The sequence below is a fragment of the Temnothorax curvispinosus genome, unplaced genomic scaffold (genome assembly GCF_003070985.1).
Source record: "Temnothorax curvispinosus isolate PA1 unplaced genomic scaffold, ASM307098v1 QBEX01016584.1, whole genome shotgun sequence".
Classification (NCBI taxonomy): domain Eukaryota; kingdom Metazoa; phylum Arthropoda; class Insecta; order Hymenoptera; family Formicidae; genus Temnothorax; species Temnothorax curvispinosus.
The window spans coordinates 424,748-447,618 of record NW_020226364.1 but is presented as its reverse complement, the minus strand read 5'-3'; the positions used below and the strand labels follow the sequence as shown (position 1 = coordinate 447,618).

The window sequence follows — 22,871 nt, the reverse complement described above, 5'->3', positions numbered from 1 at the left end:
CTTAGAGCTTAAATATCCTTTAAAGCAAGGTTGTAGACCAGCACTAAGGTGTTTTCCTTTCACCATGGACTGCACTGGCTGCACTAGTTCAGGGTTTATCTTTTTTACTCCACATTGGAAGAAAAAAGATAAATTCATTCTGAATTAGTGGGGAGCGTCCCATTTGACCAAGTTGCGATTGACCACCAGCCATTTACAGCCCCCGGTGGCTGGAGTTTTTCCACTAGACTAGCCAATCAGATATTTTTATTTTAAATCAGCCAATTGACAACGTGGTCATTTTACTATCGACTTATTGGTACGTTGATATTATATGGTTTTTATTTAAAATTACATTTTTGTTGTTATCACTCGTGTTTGATTATACACATGAATAATAATTATAGAAAAAAAATACAGTTTCGTAAATTGTTATTATATTGATATATAGTTATATGTTGTAACTGCATAGTAAATATGTATACTTATTTACAACTTATTGAAGTATTTCTGTATAATAATAAATTATAAATTTAATACTATATATTATGATCTGTTCAAATTTTCATTGACAGTTTGAAAAATTTATATCAAAAATCGATAATGTCCATACTTTTCAATTATCTCTAGTCCACATAATCACGAAAATTTATTTAAAATTAGTCGTGTTTAATAATATTTTGTTTGTATTAATGCTGACTTCTTAACTCCAAAGACAGCGTATAGTTTATCTAGTGTGTCTATGGCCGGTATTCATAGTCGAATCTTATATTTAAGGTTGTCTTAAAATGTTATAAACCAATCACACACAGAGCCGTATCAGCAATCTTAAGATATTACTTAAGACGATGATATGAATATCGGCCTATATCAGAATGTTATAGAATACCCACACACGAAACTCACACTCATGTACAGATCTTTTCTGTGAAAAAGATTCTTTCCTCCGGTAAAAGTTATTAGATTAAATACAATATCGAGCACATAAATTACATCATGTATCGTTGGTTTTTAGTGTATGATACTACTTGCAGTTAAATTTTTAATTGAGTTCAGAAACGCCGAGACACTCGGGGCGGAGGCACCACTGGCCTAGCTGTTGTCCTTCCAACGGATAGCGAGAAGAAAGTCTTTCTATTTAACGCTTCGTTTGCGAATTGCACCAATGTCTTCGGTTCGATTGGAATTGCACGCACGGCGCGAGAAACCGAAAAGGCGTAGAGTTGCGCGCCCAGCGCGAGAGAACGGAACGGCCTATATAGCGCACAGAAATCGGACCGTTGAAGCGCGGACTTAATTTCGCTCGAATCGCTTGTAATTATTGATATGTATGTACATTTGCGAGGTGTCCGGATGACTGTATCGTGAGTCTTTTTAGAAACGGTTTTCTGGCGGGAATTAACGCTGGAGATCGCTCTAATTGGCGCTTGTCGAACTCACAGGCGCGTGTCAATTGATTCCGGGCCTCTCGGCGTTTCCTATACTTATGTATGTTATCGTGATAAATACGTTTATTATGCGTGATAGACGAGAATCGTATCTAGAGGAGATTATAAAATAATACATATAATATATATAAAGGAAAAAAACAAAATTAACGATAATGAATCACTGGAATCCCCAACATATATACCGCCCGCCTCGAAACCATCGTTTCGATAACCGAATGGCTGAGCTGACGCGCGTTGCCTGAGGCGGTCGCTAAGTTCGGGCAATACGGGGTTTACAGATTTACGCCGGCTTTTCGGCGTTATCAATATCGATCGGTTAATAGGCAGATTTTTACAACGGGCCGATTATATACGGACGTCGCGGTCTTTACTGTTACGACGTGTACAACGTCATCGGAGCCCGCGTGACATTGAATTATGCGGCCTAATTCCCACTTGCATGGTGGTAGTAAAGGGTTTCGAAGTAGTACGAGCTGCCCTATTTGAATTCGCTCCTTCCCGGTTTTTCCCCATTTGGCTCTTTGTTGTAGCGTGTTGACGTAGTCGGTCTGCCACAGCCTCCAGAACCGTTCCGTCATCTGACGGACCACTTGCCAACGCGAAAGCCGATTTTTATTTAGATGAAGCACGGAGGCTTCGGGGCTCGCGGTTAGCGCGGCGCCTATCAAAAAATGGCCGGGAGTAAGCGCCTCATATTCGTCAGCGGAATTGGTGAGCGGAGCTAGTGGCCTGGAGTTTAGACAGGCTTCAATGTTACACAGGAGTGTCGCGAATTCCTCGAACGTGAGTGTATGCGTTCCCACCACTCTTCGGAGATGGTGCTTCACGCTTCGAACTCCGGCTTCCCATAGCCCGCCGAAATGCGGGGCCGCCGGAGGTATGAAGTGCCACGAAACTTGATCGGAAGCGGTTTGATTTAAGAAATTCGGATCGCGCAGGGCCGAGCGAAACGCGGCTTGAAGTTCGCGGTCCGCGCCGACGAACGTCGTTCCATTGTCGGAGTAATAAATAGACGCGGGAAGGCCTCGTCGGGCGCAGAAGCGCAAATATGCCCCTAAAAATGCAGGAGTCGAATAGCCGTCTACTATCTCGAGGTGCACGGCGCGCGTGGCCATGCAGATAAATATTGCGATATACGCTTTGTGGGATGAGATCCCACGACCGGACATCGGGCGAACATGCATCGGACCGACATAATCCAGACCGCAATGCTGAAACGCGCGCGCGGGAGGGGAGACTCTCACATGAGGCAGCTGCCCCATAATCGGAGAAGGAGTTGCCGCCTTTTCGCGGGCGCATGTTGCGCATCTGTAGATTACGGCCTTTACGATGTTTCGCGCGCGCAATATCCAAAAGTCCCGGCGTAAAGTAGCGAGGGTGAGCTGCGTACCGGCGTGAAGTGACCTTATATGCGCGTGCTGGACTAGTAGGGAGACTAGGGGGTGAGAGGAGAGGATGATTGGGTGTTTCGCGGTGAGTGGTAGCGGATCGTGGGCCAACCGCTCGCCTACGCGAATTAATTTATCCTCTCCGATGAAAGGATTGAGCAATATGAGCGCACTTTTCGACGAGATTGTCTTTCGGCTCAAGAGCGCCTCTCGTTCAACGGGAAATTTTTCTTTCTGGATTCGTCTAAGCCAAAAGTTTCGTGCCGATCGGCACTCATCCGCGGAAAGAGCAAGCGGACTCGCCTCGCTGACGTTAGCGTCGATACGGCGAGTTCGAGATATGAACCGAAGAATATAAGCGGTGACTCGGATTAATTTTGGCCACGACGAGTAACGCACCATTAAATCCCACCGCTCGATCGGCTTAGCTATGTGCGTAGTGATGCGCGGATTTTGCTCGAGTGTCGTATCGTGAGATGACGGTTCGCGTTGAGCTGGCCACTCATTTTTAGGAAGTCTCAACCACGAAGGCCCCTGCCACCACAAATGGTGGGACGCGAGATGACATCCGAGAATGCCGCGAGAAGCGCAGTCGGCCGGATTGTCTTCGGTTGGCACGTGTTTCCAGGTGGCGAAAGGAATGCGAGATTGGATCTCTGAGACGCGATTGGAAACGAAGGTTTTCCACTTCGAAGAGTGTTGAGTCACCCACGCTAGAACGACGAGAGCGTCCGTCCAACAAAAGCAAGGTATGGCAGTTAATTGTAGCGACGATCGCACGAATTCTAACAGCCTAGCCAATAGAACGGCAGCAGATAATTCCAACCGAGGAATACTTAAGGATTTGATCGGAGCGACCTTTGACTTGGCGATGAGCAATCTGGACGTCGTCTCGCCCACCAAGGAGGTGACGCGAATATAAACCGCCGCCGCGAATGCGGTGGAGGAGGCGTCGCAAAAGCCGTGCAGCTCGCAGTTCGCAGTGTCGGAACCATATTGCACCCAACGGTCCACGTGAAGACCGTTGATCGTCGCCAGGGACGCGTGAATCGTCTCCCACTGCGCGAGAAGTTTGTCCGCGAGGGCCTCGTCCCATTCCACTTTCGCCTGCCAGAGTTGTTGCAAAAAGATCTTTGCGTTTATTGTCACGGGCGTGACCCAGCCTAACGGATCAAAGATTTTCGCTACCAGGGATAGGATCGACCTCTTGGTTTTTGGAACGGAAGGAGGGAGCGAAACGTTGAACTGGAAAACATCGAGTGCGGGATTCCAGCTTATTCCGAGCACTTTCAGTTGCTCATCGGCCTGCAACGTTTTCGAACACGCTAGTCCGTGATTTTCAATGTCAATGTCGGTCAGAAGTTGCGGAGAGTTGCTCGCCCACTTACGTAATTCGAACCGACCCCGACTCAGTAACGCGCATACTTGATCGCGCGTCTGACGAAGCAGCGGGATGTCGTCCGCCCCGAAGAGAAAGTCGTCTATGTACCTGCACTTTCTAACCACCGGAATCGCTAACGGAAATGAGCCTCCCTCGTCCCGAACTAGTTGTTCCAGAACGCGAAGTGCATCGTGAGGAGCGTTAACCGTTCCGTACGTTAAGACTAACAGCAGAAATGCAATGATGGCTCGAGTTTCGCGATCTAACCATAATATTCGCTGATAGTCGACGTCACGGGGATCAATTTCGATTTGACGATACATTTTCGTAATATCTGCGGAGTAGACGTATCGAGGTAGCAGCCATCGTAGCAGAACTGCGGCTAAATCGGTCTGTAATTTTTGCCCGGTTAGCAAGTGGTCATTCAGTGACGTGCCATTGCTTGTCGGATTCGATGCATTAAAGACGACCCGTAACCGAGCGGTGGTACTGCTTTCGCGAATAATGGGGTGATGCGGAATGTACACGCGCTGAGACGACGCGCTTGCGTCGGGCGGCACACGCTTCATGTGCCCGAGTCGCTCGTACTCCTCGATAAAGGCGCGATATTCCGTCGCTAATCTTTCATCGGCGTTTAACCTGCGTTCAAGACCTCTCAGCTGTCGCTCGGCTGAGTTATAAGAATCACCGATCTCGATTGGGGGGCCGGTTTTAAAAGGCAAGCGAATCACGTATCGTCCGTCGGAGCGGCGCCAATGTGTGGCGAGGAAGTGATCTTCGCACTGTTGCTCTTCCGGACTTAGCGGAACGGCGCGAGGAATCTCTTCGATTTCCCAGAAACGTCGGAGTTCCTCGTCGAGAGACGGGGAATTTGAACAGTGCTGGGCCGTGATTGTTCGAGGACGCGCTTGTGCGTCAGTCACGGGACCGGACAGCACCCAACCGAGAACAGTATTCTGAGCGAGGGGTTGACCGCGAGAGCCCTTTCGAATGCCGTCTAGCAGCAAGTCGCCGTAAAGATCGGTACCTATAATTACGTCAATGGAGTCCGAGTTCGTAGGATCCGGATCCGCGAGCGCAAGATCGGCTACATGGCTCCATTGGACGGGCGACGTTACGGGCGACGGAGTATACTTCGTTAGACTTTTCATTACGGACGCAATGGTCTTGAACGCGAGAGATGATTGGCCGAGCGGAGAAATTTGAATTTCGGCCGCGTATCGACATATTCCGGCGTCGACGCCTCCGATGGCGGAGATCGAGACGGGCATGCTAACGCGACGCAATTTTAAGCCTTGCCTCAATCTTTCAGTAATGAACGTCATCTCCGATCCTTGATCTAAGAGCGCTCGAACAACGCGAGCGCGACCGTTCGGCGATTCGGATGGGAAACTGACTGTCACTCTAGCCGTCGCGAGCAACACGGGAGGCATCGACGACACTTTAGCGGTCGAGAACAATGTCATAATTGGCGCGGCATCGGTGATCGACGCGGTCGCAGCAGAAGTATCCGAGTCGACGTGTAGCATCGAATGGTGCTTTTTTTTACATATGCGACACGAATATTTGCTTGAACACAATTGCACGGCGTGTTTGGCGCTTAAGCAATTTGTACAACGATTAGCCTTTTTGACCGCCTCTAGTCGTTGACTCGGACTCTTGTTTATAAAGAGTTGACATTTATTCATAAAGTGAGACGCTTTACAAAGCGAACACGAAATCGGAGAAGATCCCGATGCGGTAGCGCTTGTCACCTTCGACGAGCGAACTTCTTTGGTAACATTCGCGGGGTTTAACTCTTCGAGCGCGCGAGCACGAGAATCGAGGAATCGATCGAGCTCGTCATATGTTGGGATCCGCGCGTCATCCCTACCCTTTAGTTCCCACGCTTTCCGAGTGGCGGGATCTATCTTTTGCGTGACGCTATACACGAGCATGTCGCTGAGAATGTCGGTTTCGGATCGATCTAAATTCTTTAGCGACGCGATTGCACGATTTGCTTTATCCCGGAGTTCACTGAGTTCGCTTGCTGACTCTCGGGAGACGCTTGGCAAATTATATAGCGCGGAAACATGCATCTTGACTAATCGGCGCTTATTTTCGTACCGAGACTCGAGGGTTTTCCACGCAATTTCAAAATTATCCGCGGTTATCGGGATACTTCGAATGGATTCGAGCGCCCGCCCGGTGAGGCTTGACGACAAAAAATGCATTCGCGCAAACGCAGAAAGTTCGTGATTGTTTATAATGAGGGACGTGAAGCGATCGCGGAACGTCTCCCATTCTTCGTACTTCCCCGAGAACGGTGGAATGTTGTTGGGCGGCAGATGCGACAGCGAGAACGATGAGGCAGATGACCCATGACTGTTCGCCGTCATGAGCGGCGGCAGCGGCGCGAGTTCCTCCAAACATTCGGCCATGTAGTCTAACGTCGTCAAATGGATCTCCTCGGCCTGGTCAAAAAGCTTGTTTTTAAAATAATCCAGCGTGCTCCTTTTCGCCTCCGGAATTGCTTGCAAAAGGGCTGAGTGCACGCGAAGGCATTGCGTCCAAACTTCTTTGGTGCTGGCTATTCGCGCTCGAACCTTTGCGGCGGTGTAATTGTTTTTCCCGAGCTTCTTGAAATTATCGAGCGCTCGAGTGATCGAATGCATCAACGCCTGCTGTTGAGCCAGGAGGTCATTCGTGGTTGTGGCGACTTCCGGCACTGCAGTCATGATAACGGCTGAAGAGCCGCACTAAATATTTAGATCCGGCTCGAAGGACCAATTTTATGTTCGGGCGCGCACTGACTTGACGCCGAACGAACCGCCGGCGCCGCGGCGCCGGACCCGTCCAGAGAAGACACGAGATATCACGTGCGGTTTCGTTTTGTTTTTCGCACGGAGGTCGCAATTCAAATCCGGTGACCGATATTGTTGACGAGCACGACTGACGACCAAAGGCGACGGACAAAGACTGTCGATCCGAATATACCGCAGAAATGAAAAGTACAGCGTTTATAATTTAACAAACTTTATTCTGTTATTAATTGTCCGGAATTGAGTTTAGAAACGCCGAGACACACGGGGCGGAGGCACCACTGGCCTAGCTGTTCTCCTTCCAACGGATAGCGAGAAGAAAGTCTCTCTATTTAATGTTTCGTTTGCGCACAGAAATCGGACCGTCGAAGCGCGGACTTCGCTTGTAATGATTGATGTGTACATTTGCGAGGTGTCCGGACGACTGTGTCGCGAGTTTTTTCGGAAACGGTTTTCTGGCGGGGATTAACGCTGGAGATCGCTCTAATTGGCGCTCGTCAAACTCAGGCGCGTGTCAATTGATTTCGGGCCTCTCGGCGTTTCCTATACTTATGTATATTATCGTGATAAATACATTTATTCTACGTGATAGACGAGAATCGTATCCAGAAGAGATTATAAAATAATACATGTAATATATATAAAGAAAAAAAAACAAAATTAACGATAATGAATCACTGCATGGAATCCCCAACAAATTTCATTTTGTTTATTTATTACAAAATAATAGCTGTACAACTTTCTCAATAACTTCTTGATTGTCATCTTGTAAATTTGCTTTTCGCTTGTCTTCGAAAAGCGTCGAATTCATATTAGTATCTTATGCAAGATCGAATAATATACACTTATATACGTTTTGCCGTCTCCCTCATTCCGAAATGAATCGAGTAAAGAGAGGCAATAAAATACGTTGTCGTGTTCGAGAAGCAGTTATAGCTCAGTCGCATTCAAAAAAAAAAAAAAAAAACCCGGACTCTGTCTTTACGGCGGCAAAAGGGCCGTGAGTGAAAGTGGAGTGAAGGGCGAAAGGAGAGTGAGTATATGCGTTTAGCAAGCTCTCAGATATAAAATAGCTCTATCATATGTAGTTCCGCGATCCCCGTTTCTAATCTCATGGCGCATGCATTATGCATTGACTGACCCAATGCTCTCTGTCCGTTTGACCGTACATCGAGGTCGTATATCGAGGACCGTATATCGGGCGATGAAAGGTGTTTTTCTTATATAACGTTGGTGGAGGGTGGGAATCATTACATTACGGGTACGGTTTATATTGAAGAAGGGCGCGCGCGCTTCTCTCTCTGGCCATGTCGATTATTACGGTGTAGGAGAGGGTGAAGGGGGTGTGCCTTTTTCCTTTGCCTATAATTTTTTTTAAATAGGTCGAAAATAAGAAGGAAATATCTAAGCCCTTAAGATGCGCCGAGAAGATATACGAATTTTATAACGTGCAATCTTCGAGAAGTTCGATCTAGATTAATACATTTTTTTACACAATCTTATTCCTTATTTCCTTTTTTTTCTCGAGCCTACTGTCATGAATCTAATATTTGTCGGCATTACCGATTTAACAGTTTTATAAAGGTTCAGTTAGAAAATATTATTAAAGTACTATTCAAGACGGAATGAAAGTCGTTATACTAAAATTTGGATGACCAGCTTATAATGTTATAATCTAATATTAATTTTATAATTTATTATGATCCTGATGTTTCGTGGATATACATACATATATGTATACGGTAATATTTGATTTATATTAAAAATTGCACTTTTATGATTATTATATTTGCTTCATTATATATATATGTATATGCGGGCGATGACCATGGAAAAAATTCCACTGGCAATTTTGCAACAATATACGATAATATTATTGTCATAAATGTGTGTGCTTATTTATGATGCATTTACATAAGGAGGGGTAAAAATCACAGTAGTGTAAGTCAAATTTTTAAAAATATTTGACTTTACACCACTGTGGTTTTTACCCCTCCATATAATAATAATATAACCATTGGGCTCATTAATTTCAATAGTAACAAAAATTTGCCTATGACTGGTTATTTTTATAATTGTATAGTATCTCATCGATAGTGTTAGGTTTTTCTATAGGGGGAGATAGATAGGGGGAGATAGATATACTATTTATGTCTACAGGAAAAAGCATACTAGTTTACCATAAGTATATATTTCTAAGCACATAACTCATTATTGTTATTAACAGTTAACATGCACTAGTGCACTAACAGTCAGTAAAAGAGCATTGCGTAAACTTTGATTTACCCTTCGTGTTAAATAGTCGTTTACGGATACGCTTCCCGCGCCGGCTCCTAGGTGGCAGTTCGCGGTTGACTACGGAGTCGCGCGGGAAAACATGGCGTCTCTCTCGGTGACGGAATTTTCTCAGGCCTTTCGAATTCGGCGATGTTTAAACCACGGATGTGCGGCCGTGTGGGAAGTGCCGCCTGTTGCGTTCACTCATGCGGAATTGCAAAAACTAAATTCAGTGGAAACTACGTGCTCGCGGCGTAGTCGGAGTTCGGACGTATAATGCCGACGGTGTAATTTTTCACGATACGGTATATAACTCTCCTATTCTTGATTATCGATTCGTTCGTTATATATGGTAGAGCTATAATATCTTCTCTGATTTTCCTAATATTACTGATTTCAACGGTAAAATATGTCACATTGTTATTTCCGTTTATTAATTAATTATCACACGTATTATATATGTTATTTTATATTATATATTTAAAGATATAATGTACCATCGATTAAACTTTATTATTTACAATAAGGAAGAGAGAAAGAGAGAGAAGAGGAAAGTTTACTGCGTATATTATATATTTTTTTTTTACTATAAAAATATCTACTTTGTAGTATGGTAAAGTGTTTCTCTTAATTAACAGTGTTGAATATTATCACATTGTTGAATCCTGTAAACTAGCAACCGGACTTGCATCTCTGTAATACACGAAATAAGCGTGTTAAGACAAATACGTATAAATCTGATAGTAGCAATATATTTTTTTAACAGATTTGAATTAATTTGAAAAAAAATTATTGACGTGTTCTTTTCGTTGTTATATAATCGAGATACATTTCTCGTTTAAAGGAATCTCGGGCGCGCTTGGTTTCTTTAAACATTCGAATTTGGCAATTTAATCGGTAATAGCAACTGCAGGCGATGTATGATTCGTGCGAGAAGGTCGGCCGAGGAGAAGCCGCGTTAGGGGGTCGATTATGTAAAGTATAAGGAAATTTAGTAGAGTGTCTACGATTTTATTTGTTGAAATCTAGTAAATCTGTTCACTTTTGTAATTTTTACCTCGTTTCAAGATATACATAATCGATCTCTAGGTTTCAGGCGCAGATTTGATTTGACCGCGCGCTCGTTAAATCGACAAATCGTCGATGCCGCGAACGAGCTATACTACGGCGTCTCTTTTGGCGCGACGCGACTTACGTCATTTGTACCGCAGCGAGTGATAAGCGTCCCGCGTGTCGCGCTCGACACGGCTCGCATGCCTTACCTGCGTTTCACCCCTATGTCCTACATGCAAACGCCTTCATACGTCATTTATGGTACTTACAACTGTTTACAACGTCGAGCGCGTCCGCGTACGTACGGCCACTTTGCGTTTACCGTCGCGACCGCCGGGCGGAGCAAACAAAATTAAAAAAAGAACGATTTTTTTAATTGCAAGATTGTATCGTCACTTTGCGGCACGCATTTAAGGATCGTAATTTGACATGAGTAGCGCTGCAAAGATATCGCCGAAACACACATTCTTTCTCTCTCTCTCTTTCTCTCTCTCTCTCTCTCTCTCTCTCTCTCTCTCTCTCTCTCTCTCGCGCATGTATAATTTTTTATTGTTAGCATAACGATAAAACAATAACGAGCACACGTGCTGCGTTATTATGTACCTAACGGCATGATGTGCTTTTCTTAGCTTAATTCAACAAAATTTTGCAAAACGCATTATTTTTATTTCACAATTTTCATCGCTTTTATTTTTGAAATCGTATTTGTTTTTTTTTACATCGCTGCTAGCTTAAATTGTGATAATTTAAATTTTATGGCAGTGTCACTGATTTACGTATGTAATATAAAGTTTAAACGAGATAAATAAGATACGGGCCCTGGCGGAAATATTTCTACAAAATTTAAAAAATTATAAAATATAATTGCCAGAATCTATTAAATTCTACATGAATTTAAGAAGTACTACAAAATCCTACATGAAAATGCTAGAATTGGAACACTTTTGTAAATTTTTGTAGTATTCTACAAGTAAGTAGATGTTTTAATTTTTTAAGATTTTGTTTCTTCTTAAATTTTTAAAATTTGTAGATCTTTGTGTACTATTTTTTATAATTTGTAGTTTTTCATAAAATACTACTTGCAATAATTTCTTGATTTGAGAACATTGTAATTTGTGGTACTATTTTGTAGATATTTCTACAAAAAAATAACCATTTATACAAAAAATTAAATATTTCAACAAAAATGTACAAATTTCTATTTCTAGTTAAATTTTGTAGTTATTCATAGAAATTTTTTTCCGCCAGGGGGATTAATAAACAGTCGATGTGATACACGATTCAAAACTTCGTACATTAAATAATTTTCTTTAATATATTTTTACAAACATATCTTATAGATACATACACAAACATTCATTTATTTATTGTTAGATTCACATAGATATTATGTCATACATTATGTTATATCTTTCACAAATCGATGGTCGGTATCGTTGACGTTATCGACCTACTTAAGTCTCATTATTTCGTGCGTACGTGTGCTTGCAGATGACGCCAGTGTGGGCAAGGCGCGGGGGAGCGCGTTTGGAACGTAACGTCTCACAATTAGTTAGAAAAAGAAAATATTAATCGCGCAGCAATGTAAAGTTGAATTGAGATCGCGAAAAAACGCGAGCCGCGTCCGCGTACAAGTCCCAAGTTTCCGCGTTTCGAGAGCGACAGATAAATATGATAACAAGCGCCCGGGCGAACTTCGCCTTTGCGCGCCGTGTCGGAAGAGGAAAAGTTAAGGGGGTAACCTTTCCCGCTACGTGCCGCAACGGGAGCACCGTCAGCCGTCACGGGAGGATGAGGAAAGAGGCGCGCAGATGCCGCGGTGAATGCAAGGATGGACTGGCGGAGGAGGGAGGGGTAAGTACTCCTCCCTTAAATAATATAAAATTCAGAGGAAGTTGATAAGCCGGGGGGCGCGCGTTCGAACTTTTCACTCCGCGCGCGGCGCGCCTTCCATCTCTTATTATAATGAATGCATATCGGCTTAGCCGCGGCTAAGAGGAAACGGCCGTTGAGAACCCTTTTTCGGCGCTCGCGCGAGCTCGAGCGTCTCTCTCGCCGTTGGAAGGAAAGCGGAAGAGTCCGCATATATTTCGCGATAGACCGGAAGCACCCGGCGGTGCTCTCTGATTCGAAGCGCACCGTCTTGCACCTGAGCGAATATTTATTCGCAAACCGCTCGATATATGTTTATATGTGATAATTGCATGTATCGCGTGCGGGACGTTACGCTGCATTTTCATGACCGAGTCGATTGAATATATTCGGGCACGTTCGTTTTTAAACCGCAATATTAACGGTTTAAGTCGCAGCGGGATAACTATTATACTAATTTGAAAGACCCGTTGCTATAAATATCCTTTTTATATTTAAATAAGATTAAAAATGTTTATATCAGGACGAGCGAGATTTCCCATGCTAAGAATTTCTTTTATTATATCAATCGATCATTGGATTTGTAATAGGAAATTTTGCCGGTCAAATTCGGCGCTCCTATAGTTTCACATAAATTTCATCACGTTCGGTGACCAATTCCTCTCTCGCTCTCTTTTTTGTCATTTTCTACTGGTAAAAGTTACAGGAGAGGGTTGGTCTTCAACAAGTTTAATTCGAAATGTCAGTGACAGATTGCGTTCGTCGAACCACATGTTGCCAACTGACTTCCCGCAAAGCCGCGCACACCCGCGCGTAACATACCGCCGAATATTCCCGCTACTATTATTACTATCCGCGGCTATGCTACGCTCTTCGAATAGGGACGGTTGTCGGTTTCCATCCGCGGCGCAATCTCGATATTTAGGTATTTGAACAAAAATATCGCGGGTCGCGTCGCAATATGATGGAACCCGATACCGGGAATAAGGAAAAATTGCGTGCAAAAATTTGCAATTAATCTTCTTAATTTTCGACCGAGATACACGTCATAACTAACCCTTTTAGAATACACAATAAAGTATATAGACAAAAGAAAATATTTTCTATAGCTATAATATATTTTTCCTTAAATTGTTCTTCTTGAAGAAAAAGAAACGTTTTCAAATTAGTGTACGCATTAATTTTTGTACTGATTTACTTTTGAAATTCTCAACAAAGATTTGAAAGAGCTCATTGTACAATTGGCTTTTAAATCTTACATCTTTGTAGAACTCGATTTGATATGGATTTTAAAATTTGTACAAAGATGGATGCTTTTGAGCTTAGAAGAAATGCCCATTGAGAAAACGCGCGATCAAGTTACGTGAATTCGTTTAGCGGAATTAGCGGAAGTAGAGAATTATGCGGTAAACTTCCGAGCGCGGGCGTAAAGCCTAACCGCATCGCTTTATTAACAGGGAGGGAGAAAATAAAAGCCGAGGAGACAAATGGCTTTTGGTATCATTAAATCATCCCAAAAAACTTAGTAATTTAATAAGCAATTTCATGTAAATTTTGAGGTCGTTACGGTAATGGCTTGCTGCTGGCCAAGATTTTCGGGCATTTTAAGATCCGCGCAATATTGATATCGCGAATATCGCGATACGTACAATTTTAATTCGTATGAAATACAGGATGTCTGTTTCATGGCAATGCTGATGTCACCTATTGTTTTCGAAATGAGTAATCGTGCATGAGAAAAAATCTCGATATTTAAATGGATGAATAAAGAAATTATTTCTTTTCACACACAGAAAAGAAGAAGTGTCAAATTAAAACTTATATACTCGTATATACGCAACAATCTATATAATCTTCTTATAAAAATTTAAACTTTTTATTTCAATTTTTTTTCTTGGTTGAACTATATAAAATACTTCATTCAAGCAAGTTTTCTTCGTTTAACGCAATATAGGTACTTAATCTCATTTCGAAATTTCCAACTAAAGACATATATTTTTAAATCAAGAATATTCTTTTTTTCTATGCGTCTACGCTTTTAGACGATAATAGGAAATAGCCATTGCGCGAAACGGATAATCGTGCATATTATCCTTATGCCCGTCTCGTAATATTATTCTGTTTTTTTATACTTATTTCTCGTGATGGCACTCCTCGAGATCATGACGGGAGTGGGTAAGCTTTAAGGACGTCTCGATGAAGCGAGATGAAGCCACGTTGATTCCACGTTTTATCCCGAGAAATCGTCGATCGATCATCCGTCGCTCTTCCCTAAAGACGCGTCTTTAGTGTACACACGTGCACGTGCAGTGGATACGTCAGCAAATCCGTGTGTATCCATACGTACGTTGCAATCCACACGTGAATCGCCGTTGACGCGTTTCGTTACACGATCGGAATATCTTAAAGCGCTTCGGCCGAAGAAGCGATATTATCGTATTTTATATCTTTCGAGAGCTATTAAAATAGATAGACATCGCATTTACCTCCTAATTTAAATTCGTTGCGTAATTCCCAAAGTAAACCAGATATATCTTGATATTGTATTTTGATTTATTTATAAAAAAATATGTGCAAAAGAGAGAGAGAGGAGTATATCGTGAGATTATTTTTACACTCTAAATATCTAAGGTATGTATACTAGTATATACTGTTAAATATTAAAAGCTGAAATTTAAACTGCCTTGAGTCAAATAATTACCATGTGTGTCGAAATATATTATTTTAACACAAAAAGGTATTGTTATTAACTCCATTAGTTTAGTTAAATGAACATTGTTTTAGTTAAATTAACAGCATATTGAATAGAAGCAGTAGCGACTTATAGGAATGATTAAAAATGACTCCAATATAATTTAACACTACGAATTTAACAGTGTAGTGAAAGAATTGAATAAAGTCATGTTTGTGAAAGGCATTTAACGGTGGACACGCGGTGAAAATAACGGCTCAAGGTGTTAACGTGGTATTTTCGCGGGATTTATCTGGAAATCGGTAGTATCTGCTCGAAGAGGAGGCTTGTAGATATTTATTCGCCTCACGGCGCGCCGGCGACCCGCGACGTCGTCGCGGTGCTTTCAAAAGCTCAGAAAGCGTGATACGCTCGGGACTACGGTATTATATGCGCACCTCGTGTTTTGTGTATACATATATATGTGTGTATACATATATGTATATATATTTTTTATATATTTATATATATATACTTAGAAAAATATATATATTTTTTTATATTTTTATGTATATGCTTGTTCGAACGCGAAAGAGGGAAAGAAAGAGACGTGCCTACCGTATACGTATGCATATATGTATACGGAGGACACAGCGCGGCTCTTTGCGCAACCCCGAAAGCAATATATCGATGTTTAGCAACCAATAAACGGATCACTCAAAGAGGGCTTTTACCGTAAAGCGCCGGGTGCTTCGTCGACGTTCCCGTTCCTTCCTGCATCGTACAAACACACACAGACATCGCAGCATACATTGCATCCGCGTGTGTGTGTGTGTGCGTGTGTACGTGTGTGCCCGCCAATGTACGTATACGTTTAACGGTGCCAGACGAAGTACGGCGCTTTTACGGCTCAAAGTAAACGCATTTATAGAGTCGTTCGTCGGCAGCGGTGCGTGGCGTCGGTGTAACCTCGCGACTGACCATTTAACGTCGCTTTTATGATAATGTTATCAATAGCGTAGTCCTGTTCTCCTTTGTGCGACTCGGTTCTTTTCTCCTTCTCCTGGGCTCGCCGCGCTTATTTACTGCCCACGTTTATCGTTCACCTGTATCGCCGAGAGTGCCGTCTGGAGAGATCTTCGGCGTTAATTGGACACAAAAGCCGCGGATCGCACCGTAACGGTGCGATCGCCATGTAGAAAAACGCACCCGATGCGAGAGTTACTTACAATTAGTCGACCAATGCCCCGACGCGAATACATTAGAGCGCTATATTAGCAGCGCAAAAATCAGAGTGTGTGTTTCTAATGAGCACGCCGCGTCATTTTTACGATTGAGTTCCGTAGCAAATGTATCGTCGCGTTTTACACAGTGGATATTATTACTAAAAATATTTTCTATTTCGGCGTTTATCTTCTTCAATAGTTTCGTTCAATCGTTGCAAGCAGCCATCGTATTGAGGACACTTCTGCTGTATTCACTTTTTTTCGCATTTCTCCGTAACTGCCGATAAAAAGCCGATAAAAAGTTAAAGAAACCGAGGAAAATATCGGGGAACTCTAGAAGACAAGAGTGGGTGTCCTTAAAGGTGCTCTTATATTGTTGTCGGCATCGCGCGATGTCACTCGCAGCGCCTTCATAATTCTTTTCGCAAGTGGAGAAACAGTTGCGGCAACTGGCGGAAAGTGCCTTGAAGTGGAAGCTGCGATTTCGGTCTCGTCTTTTATATATCTCCGCTCGTCGTCTTACTAACTTTTTAAACGACTGTATATAATTTCGTCTATTTTATTATCTACTGTATGTAGAAAATTGCACATTGAAAAGATAACGTTTTGATATAAATTTTGTTCGACAACAGCGGCAATTAGCTTAATTTAAATGATTTTTCCGTTATTATTTTATATTATCATATTCTTTATTTTGTAATATTGTGTATAGTAATTTGTAGTGTGTAATTGTTAATGTCAGATCTCTCGACATTTTAAAATATTAAATAACATCTTTGTTGAAATAAGATAATTCAAAGTAAATATTAATACAATATTTGTTTCATATAAGTATATCGGTAATAAACTACGCAAAAAAATATTTTATTAATTTATTAAGAGGATATCGGTTGATTCTTGGAGAAGAACAAGTCTATTATCACTATTATCACGATATTACAAACAATTATGCATACGTGTAAGGGGATTTATAAAACCTTATATAAATTCTATTCGCATTATCCCGAAATGGTGTGTGGAGGCTACACACAAGTCGCGTTTTCTTTCTTTCGTAATACCTTACTACCATCATCAGCCTTTCGAGCTTTCCTCGAAATCCCAGAAAGCGGAGAAAAAGCTGGATCATTGTGACGCGAATCGGAGATGCTTTCTGGAGAGATGTTCGCAAGAAAGGGGAAGGACGGACCGGGCGGAGAGCGACGAGCGAAGTCGTCGTGGGGTTGGCAGAGGGTGGAATATACGAAATAGCTGGACATCCGACCGCGTCGGCGGCGATGGTGAACCCCGGCGACCGGTGGGCAGCGGCCTTGATGTATGTGCGTGTGTACGGGGTTGGAAAAGTCGGGGGGTTTCGTGTACATTGAGGACGGGCTCGCGCGCGCGTGTACGTCGCGCACAGGACACGCCGGATTTCGGGGGGCAGAATCCTTGAAAAGCCGAGACCAGGACGCCATTGGCTGCCGACGGAGCCCCGCGTCCCCCTGCTCGGCCAATCCCGCCGCGAGCTGATAACGGCGGCGGTTCTTCTCTCCGCCTTCCGCCTCCTCAAGACGCTACGATTTCGCACTATATCAAAGAGAGGCGTACGTATGTATGTATGTACATATATATATATTATATATATGTATGCCCATCAGCGACTATATCGTGTCCGTTCCGCTACCGCTCTCCTCCACGGAGATCGACCATCTTCTTTTTCTCGGCTGAGAAAATTTCCCGGCTCGCACTCCCCGGCTTGTTCCCTCTCGATGGATGCTGGAGAGATCGTTCGTTCGTCCGTTTCCCCGACATTCGCTTTTGATATTGGCGGCCGATAGCTCGACGGAATTGCTCACGCCGCGTGTGGTAACTCGCGGGAATCCTACCGAACGAGTTTATTCGGGGCCAGAAGATCTTAGAGGGATGGTATTCGGGGGATATTGCGACTCTTCGACACGTTTCGGTTGTGACTCTGGCTACTGACATAATGAAAACGTACTTGGATCGACGTATTTTGTGCAAAAATTCCACCGAAGTAGGAAAAGGCCGTAAAATCGTAAGATTATGAAAAAAATGCATCATAGACAGAGAAAAAGAGAGAGAGCGCATGCTGGAAATCTCCTCCAATCGCGTTAGATTATCATATTAAATTCGCGACTTTTTGAAGAATTTATAATTAAGAAAAGAAAATGCTATATAATTATATATTAAAATATTTGACATATTTTTCTATTCAATTTTAAGACACATCGATTCTCTTAAATTCGAAAGAAACTTAAAAGAGGAAAGAAAGCGATTAAGAATTTGATCAGGACGAAATTGGGAACCAATTCTAAATTGATCACTGAAAACACGAAGTAAAATACTTTTTCATCCAACAATTGTTCTGAAATTATGCAGGTTTCATAAGCAACGGGCAAAGTTCGTTTGGTAAGAGCGGTATGAAAAGAAGTTTTACTCGATTTCTATCTTGCCAAAGTTGTGTGCGAGGTGACGCAGGTGCCAATCTTAATTTTTTCACCCGTGCGTAAGAGAGGAGCGTTGTAGAGAGGGAAAGCTATTTTGCGGTGAGATGCGCGGTTATTTTTTTTCATAACATAAACCAATAGCGATGTTTTGTTCGATCTTCGCTAAACACTCCTCTGTCTGTAAATATTTTTTACAATCATAGCTTTCTGTGAATTATTCATATCGCTTGTATTCGTTTCATTCGAACTTATCTACATTTATAAAAAAATTATCGTCTATATGTAAAAGAGATGTTATTTATTAAAAAATTACTTTGGTGACATTTTACATCGGTTCAGATTTCTACGAGGATATTTCAACATCTGAAATTTTAGTCGGTGAATCGGTGTCCTTTTGCACTTTTCAGCTCGAGTCGCGCACGAAGTAGACTACTAGAGAATTAGAAATGGTAAAGTAGTAGACATAGTTTGGCTTCGTGTACAGAGGTCTTGTTTCTTGGAACGAACGACAACGGCCTTTGAGTCGTGTAAGGCACATCGTAAGTGGTTTAATGGGGTTGCGTATGGCTGACAAGATAGAGGATGACGATAAGGGTCCCTCCTTCGGGGGCTTCCGTGGGAGGGTGGGAGGAGGGAGGGTGCGTGACCGTACGGAATGCCGCGTGACGCGTGTAATAACCGTAGCCGCGCGGCCTCTCCGCGCGGCACGCAGCCTGCACACGAGGACTAAGTGTATACTTACTCGTATATACTTACGTGCGGAGCGCGCTGCCCCAGGTTGCACGGCAGGTGCCGCCGAGGATTCTAAAACGATCACGTTGGCGAAGGGTAGCGAGCCGATCAGGCCCGTAGCTATACGGCGAAATGAAAATAGTGACAAACAAGAATAAGCAACTTAGCAACGAGCCTTTTTCGGCATAGAAACAAGAAATTAGCTATAGAAAATATGCAAAAAAATGGAATCATTAAATCAGGATCTTATTTGTATATTAATAACCGTTAGTTCAAATTATTTTGATGCATTGTGCAAAGACATATTTATTTTCAAGGATTTTACAGGAATCTTTTCTTTTGGCGTTATATAAAATAATATTAGACTATAACATTAGACATTTATTTTAATTCTTTAGTACTATATAATACCTTAGAATATAGAAATCTGAAATTACTATGTTTGACGTTAACAAGAATAAAATGGAGTTTCCACAAGAATCTAAAAATTCTAAGTACGCCACTGTAAACGAGGAAGAAAGGGGAGGTCCTTTGATGTTGGCCACTGTCGGCCGACTAAGCGTTAATATTATCTTTTTATCCCGTTCTTGATTAATGTTCCAAAGCTGACATGTTTTTGGCGGCATTTTTTATCAGCGCGTGAAAGTGCGTATTCCGATTAATTTGATCGGCGGATTAGCGTGTCCGCCGCGGTTATTGCCTAAAAATCGTGGGGTTTTTGCTGGAAGATAAGAACCCTCAGTGAGTTGGAATATTTATTTATTGTTCAAGCGAAGCGCAAGATACTTTGCTAAACTCGATCGTGGAACAGAAGTTGCGCGAAGAATAAATTCGTTTCTCGAAGTTAAGAATATCCTTGTGCGGTTGCCTGCTGATTATCGCCTTTCCGGCTTTTCTCCATTTCCTGGTCGCTATCTCCTGCAACAGAAATTTAACCGTTCATGTTTAATAGTTAAATGCGAAGCATTCTGTAAAAGTTTTGCAAAAGACCCGTCAGTAATGTAATATATCAGCATTTTTTATGTTAATTGAATAGCAAACTTATATTGGTTGATATAAAAAAAGATAAAAGTATATAGAAAGATGAAGAATATAAATAGGAATCAAGTGTCAAATATAATTCTGACATTTTATTTAAAAAATCACAATATCGTGGCATTTCTCATTAAATCTCATTTTCCATCTTCTAGTAGAAAGTAGAGTTCAAGTCGTTGTAATTTCAACGCGGAAACGGAACGCGCACGTCACGGTAGAGGACGGCGATAATAACGATAACGTATTGTTGTCGCATTCAGCCCCATACGTAAATCGACGTGGATATTTTACGGCAACGCGAGCAGATTACAGGCTCAATTAGCATGAGGACTACATAATTAATAACTTGATTAATGCGCCGAAGCGGAACGTCTGTCCATTCGTGTTCGTCAGGTCCGGCCCGCCGCGACCCGCCGACTCGCGTTTGCGCCGGCAGTCGATTGCGTCGTAATCGATTACCGCGTCGTATAATGTCGCTTGCCGATCGCTTATGCTTACCGCTCATCGCGTCGGCACGGCTCGCTTACGTTTATGTGTGTTTAGGCCCACTGCCGCGGGGCAAAACTCATTAACGCGCCGTTTCATGTTCCGGAAGGGAAGTTGGACCGGCTGGCGATCGGCTCGCGCACCGGTTAGCCATTAATTCCGGTCAATTGTCAGGTATCCCGTCGAAAATCTGACAATATTGAATGTCACAGTCCGTCGTAGATGTCCATCAGCTACGCATTGTGCGTTTCGAATTCTCGAAACCGGCGGCCGCTAGAATCATTAGTGAACGTGTACAAATGTCTTTATAAAATTTGAAAGATTTAGTTTCCATGATTTAATTTACTTTTATTAAGTTTAACAAATAAGGAGCGTTACACAAATGAGATAGATAAAATTTTCAAAAAAAACTCATCGTATCTTCTAACAAAATTTCACGATTTGAAAGGAGAGGTACAGGATAAAATTTCCAGTGTAATTGCTTATCTAAATATCAATTATCTCCTCTTGGGATCTCGCCGCGTCGGCATGAGAACTGGCGTGATTTCGTTTTCGTGAGACCGTAGGTCGAATCGAATATCACCGTGCCTTACGTTCTTCCCCAAACAACGCTTTATCCTAATATACCCGCGGCACAGACGCGGCAAATTAGAAAAACGAGCTACTTCCGTATACAGGTAGTCCGTGGTGTATATCGAACATTTATCAGCGGCGAAGACGGAGAGGCTGATCTCGAAAGACAAGCGCGATTGAGTTACGTTGATTTTATTCCGCATTATTCCACCCAGGAATCGCTCCTTGGCCGAATCAGTTTTATTTTCCGGATTGCCGATATACGCGCGTCGAACGGCAGCTCGCTCGCTCTGGCTCGCTGGCTCGCTCGCCGGCACGCCGGGATTAACGTCATTGCGGTTTTTAAGCAGGCAATTTCCTAATTCGGTGCCCGGGGATCCCTGATTTATCGCGCTTTTGCCAGTTATTCCGTACTGCCGGTGATTTACGACAGAGTTCCGTCTCCGCCCCGCTACTTCTTCTTCCTTTTCCTCTTCCACTTCTTCTGCCGCGACCGTCCTGCCGACGACGACGTGTCCTCTTCTTCTCGCTCCACGTTCTTGTACGCGACCGAGCTCAGAGGGTGCATCTCTCGAAGTTGTATCACGCCAACTTTTGTGAAAAGTTCTCGGTTTTCCTCGGGAATGATGCAAAAGATGCGCGGAACTTTGATTTGAAGTGAATGGAGGTGGAATCGAGATCGCGACGAAATCGACTTATGTGGAGGATTTGTGTCCCGACAATTGCAATTTCGAATAATACCACTCGTGATTATTTGAGATAATCAGAGCGCGAAATTTATTTCTTATAATTTTTTTCAAGTTTTCTTAAATTTCATAGCACGTAGTACGAGGGAGCAGACGTAGGTGGAAAGCAACTTCGATACTCCATACGTGGCACTTTAATCTTTAGCTACCCGCCGAAATAAAAAAAAGTACACGAAAGATTATTTATTTATGTGAGATTAGACAGAATCTAGGTTTTTTTAATTGCGAATAAAATAATTAACTATTGTAATATTAAGAACTGCTCTGATCCCATTTCTCTCCTTCATTAAATGAAGCATCTACATATAAAACCGTGACTTCTTTTTTTCAGTGCGGTACCACAGTGCATCGCGTTTACCTGCGTTTCGTGCCAGGACAAACAACATTACCGTTACTTGGAAGTTAATTGGATAATTAATTGGCAGTAGTTAGTTACGAGGAGGCGCCACGTTGTCCGCGCACGGCCGTGCGAAATTTCTGATAAATCGTAGGAAGACGTGCGTTTCGGAAGAATGCAGTCTATCCTATTAGACGGTGCAAACATGCAATAACGCGACGTGGTGAGATGCAATCCCCTGGTGTTGAACAATAATCAGTTAGCGTGGCATCTGCCGCTCCTCCTCGATGCTGCCCCCGGTCCCTTTTCCCGCGCGTTCCATTTTTAATCAGAGGTTTATAGTTAGAAGGTTGCCGAGAAACTTTTTTCTGCCGTGATATAGGCTCTTCGGGGTTTTTGCCCCCTTCGTCGTCGGC

General features: G+C 42.8%; 1 protein-coding gene and 1 long non-coding RNA gene across 3 annotated transcripts in view; both read right to left on the bottom strand.

Annotated features, from left to right (window-relative positions):
* The window catches only part of LOC112466832, a 6,946-nt gene extending 30 nt beyond the window's left edge, over positions 1–6,916 (bottom strand). Inside the window, exon 1 of the mRNA XM_025035161.1 lies at positions 3,218–6,916. Coding sequence (XP_024890929.1) covers positions 3,218–6,916 — 3,699 coding nt within the window. The remainder of the gene's footprint in view (positions 1–3,217) is intronic.
* Positions 6,917–20,020: 13,104 nt separating this feature from the next.
* Positions 20,021–22,871, bottom strand: part of LOC112466828 — a 152,625-nt gene continuing 149,774 nt past the window's right edge. For both annotated transcript variants that reach the window (XR_003042193.1, XR_003042192.1), the window contains exon 3: positions 20,021–20,196. This is a non-coding gene — a long non-coding RNA (uncharacterized LOC112466828). The remainder of the gene's footprint in view (positions 20,197–22,871) is intronic.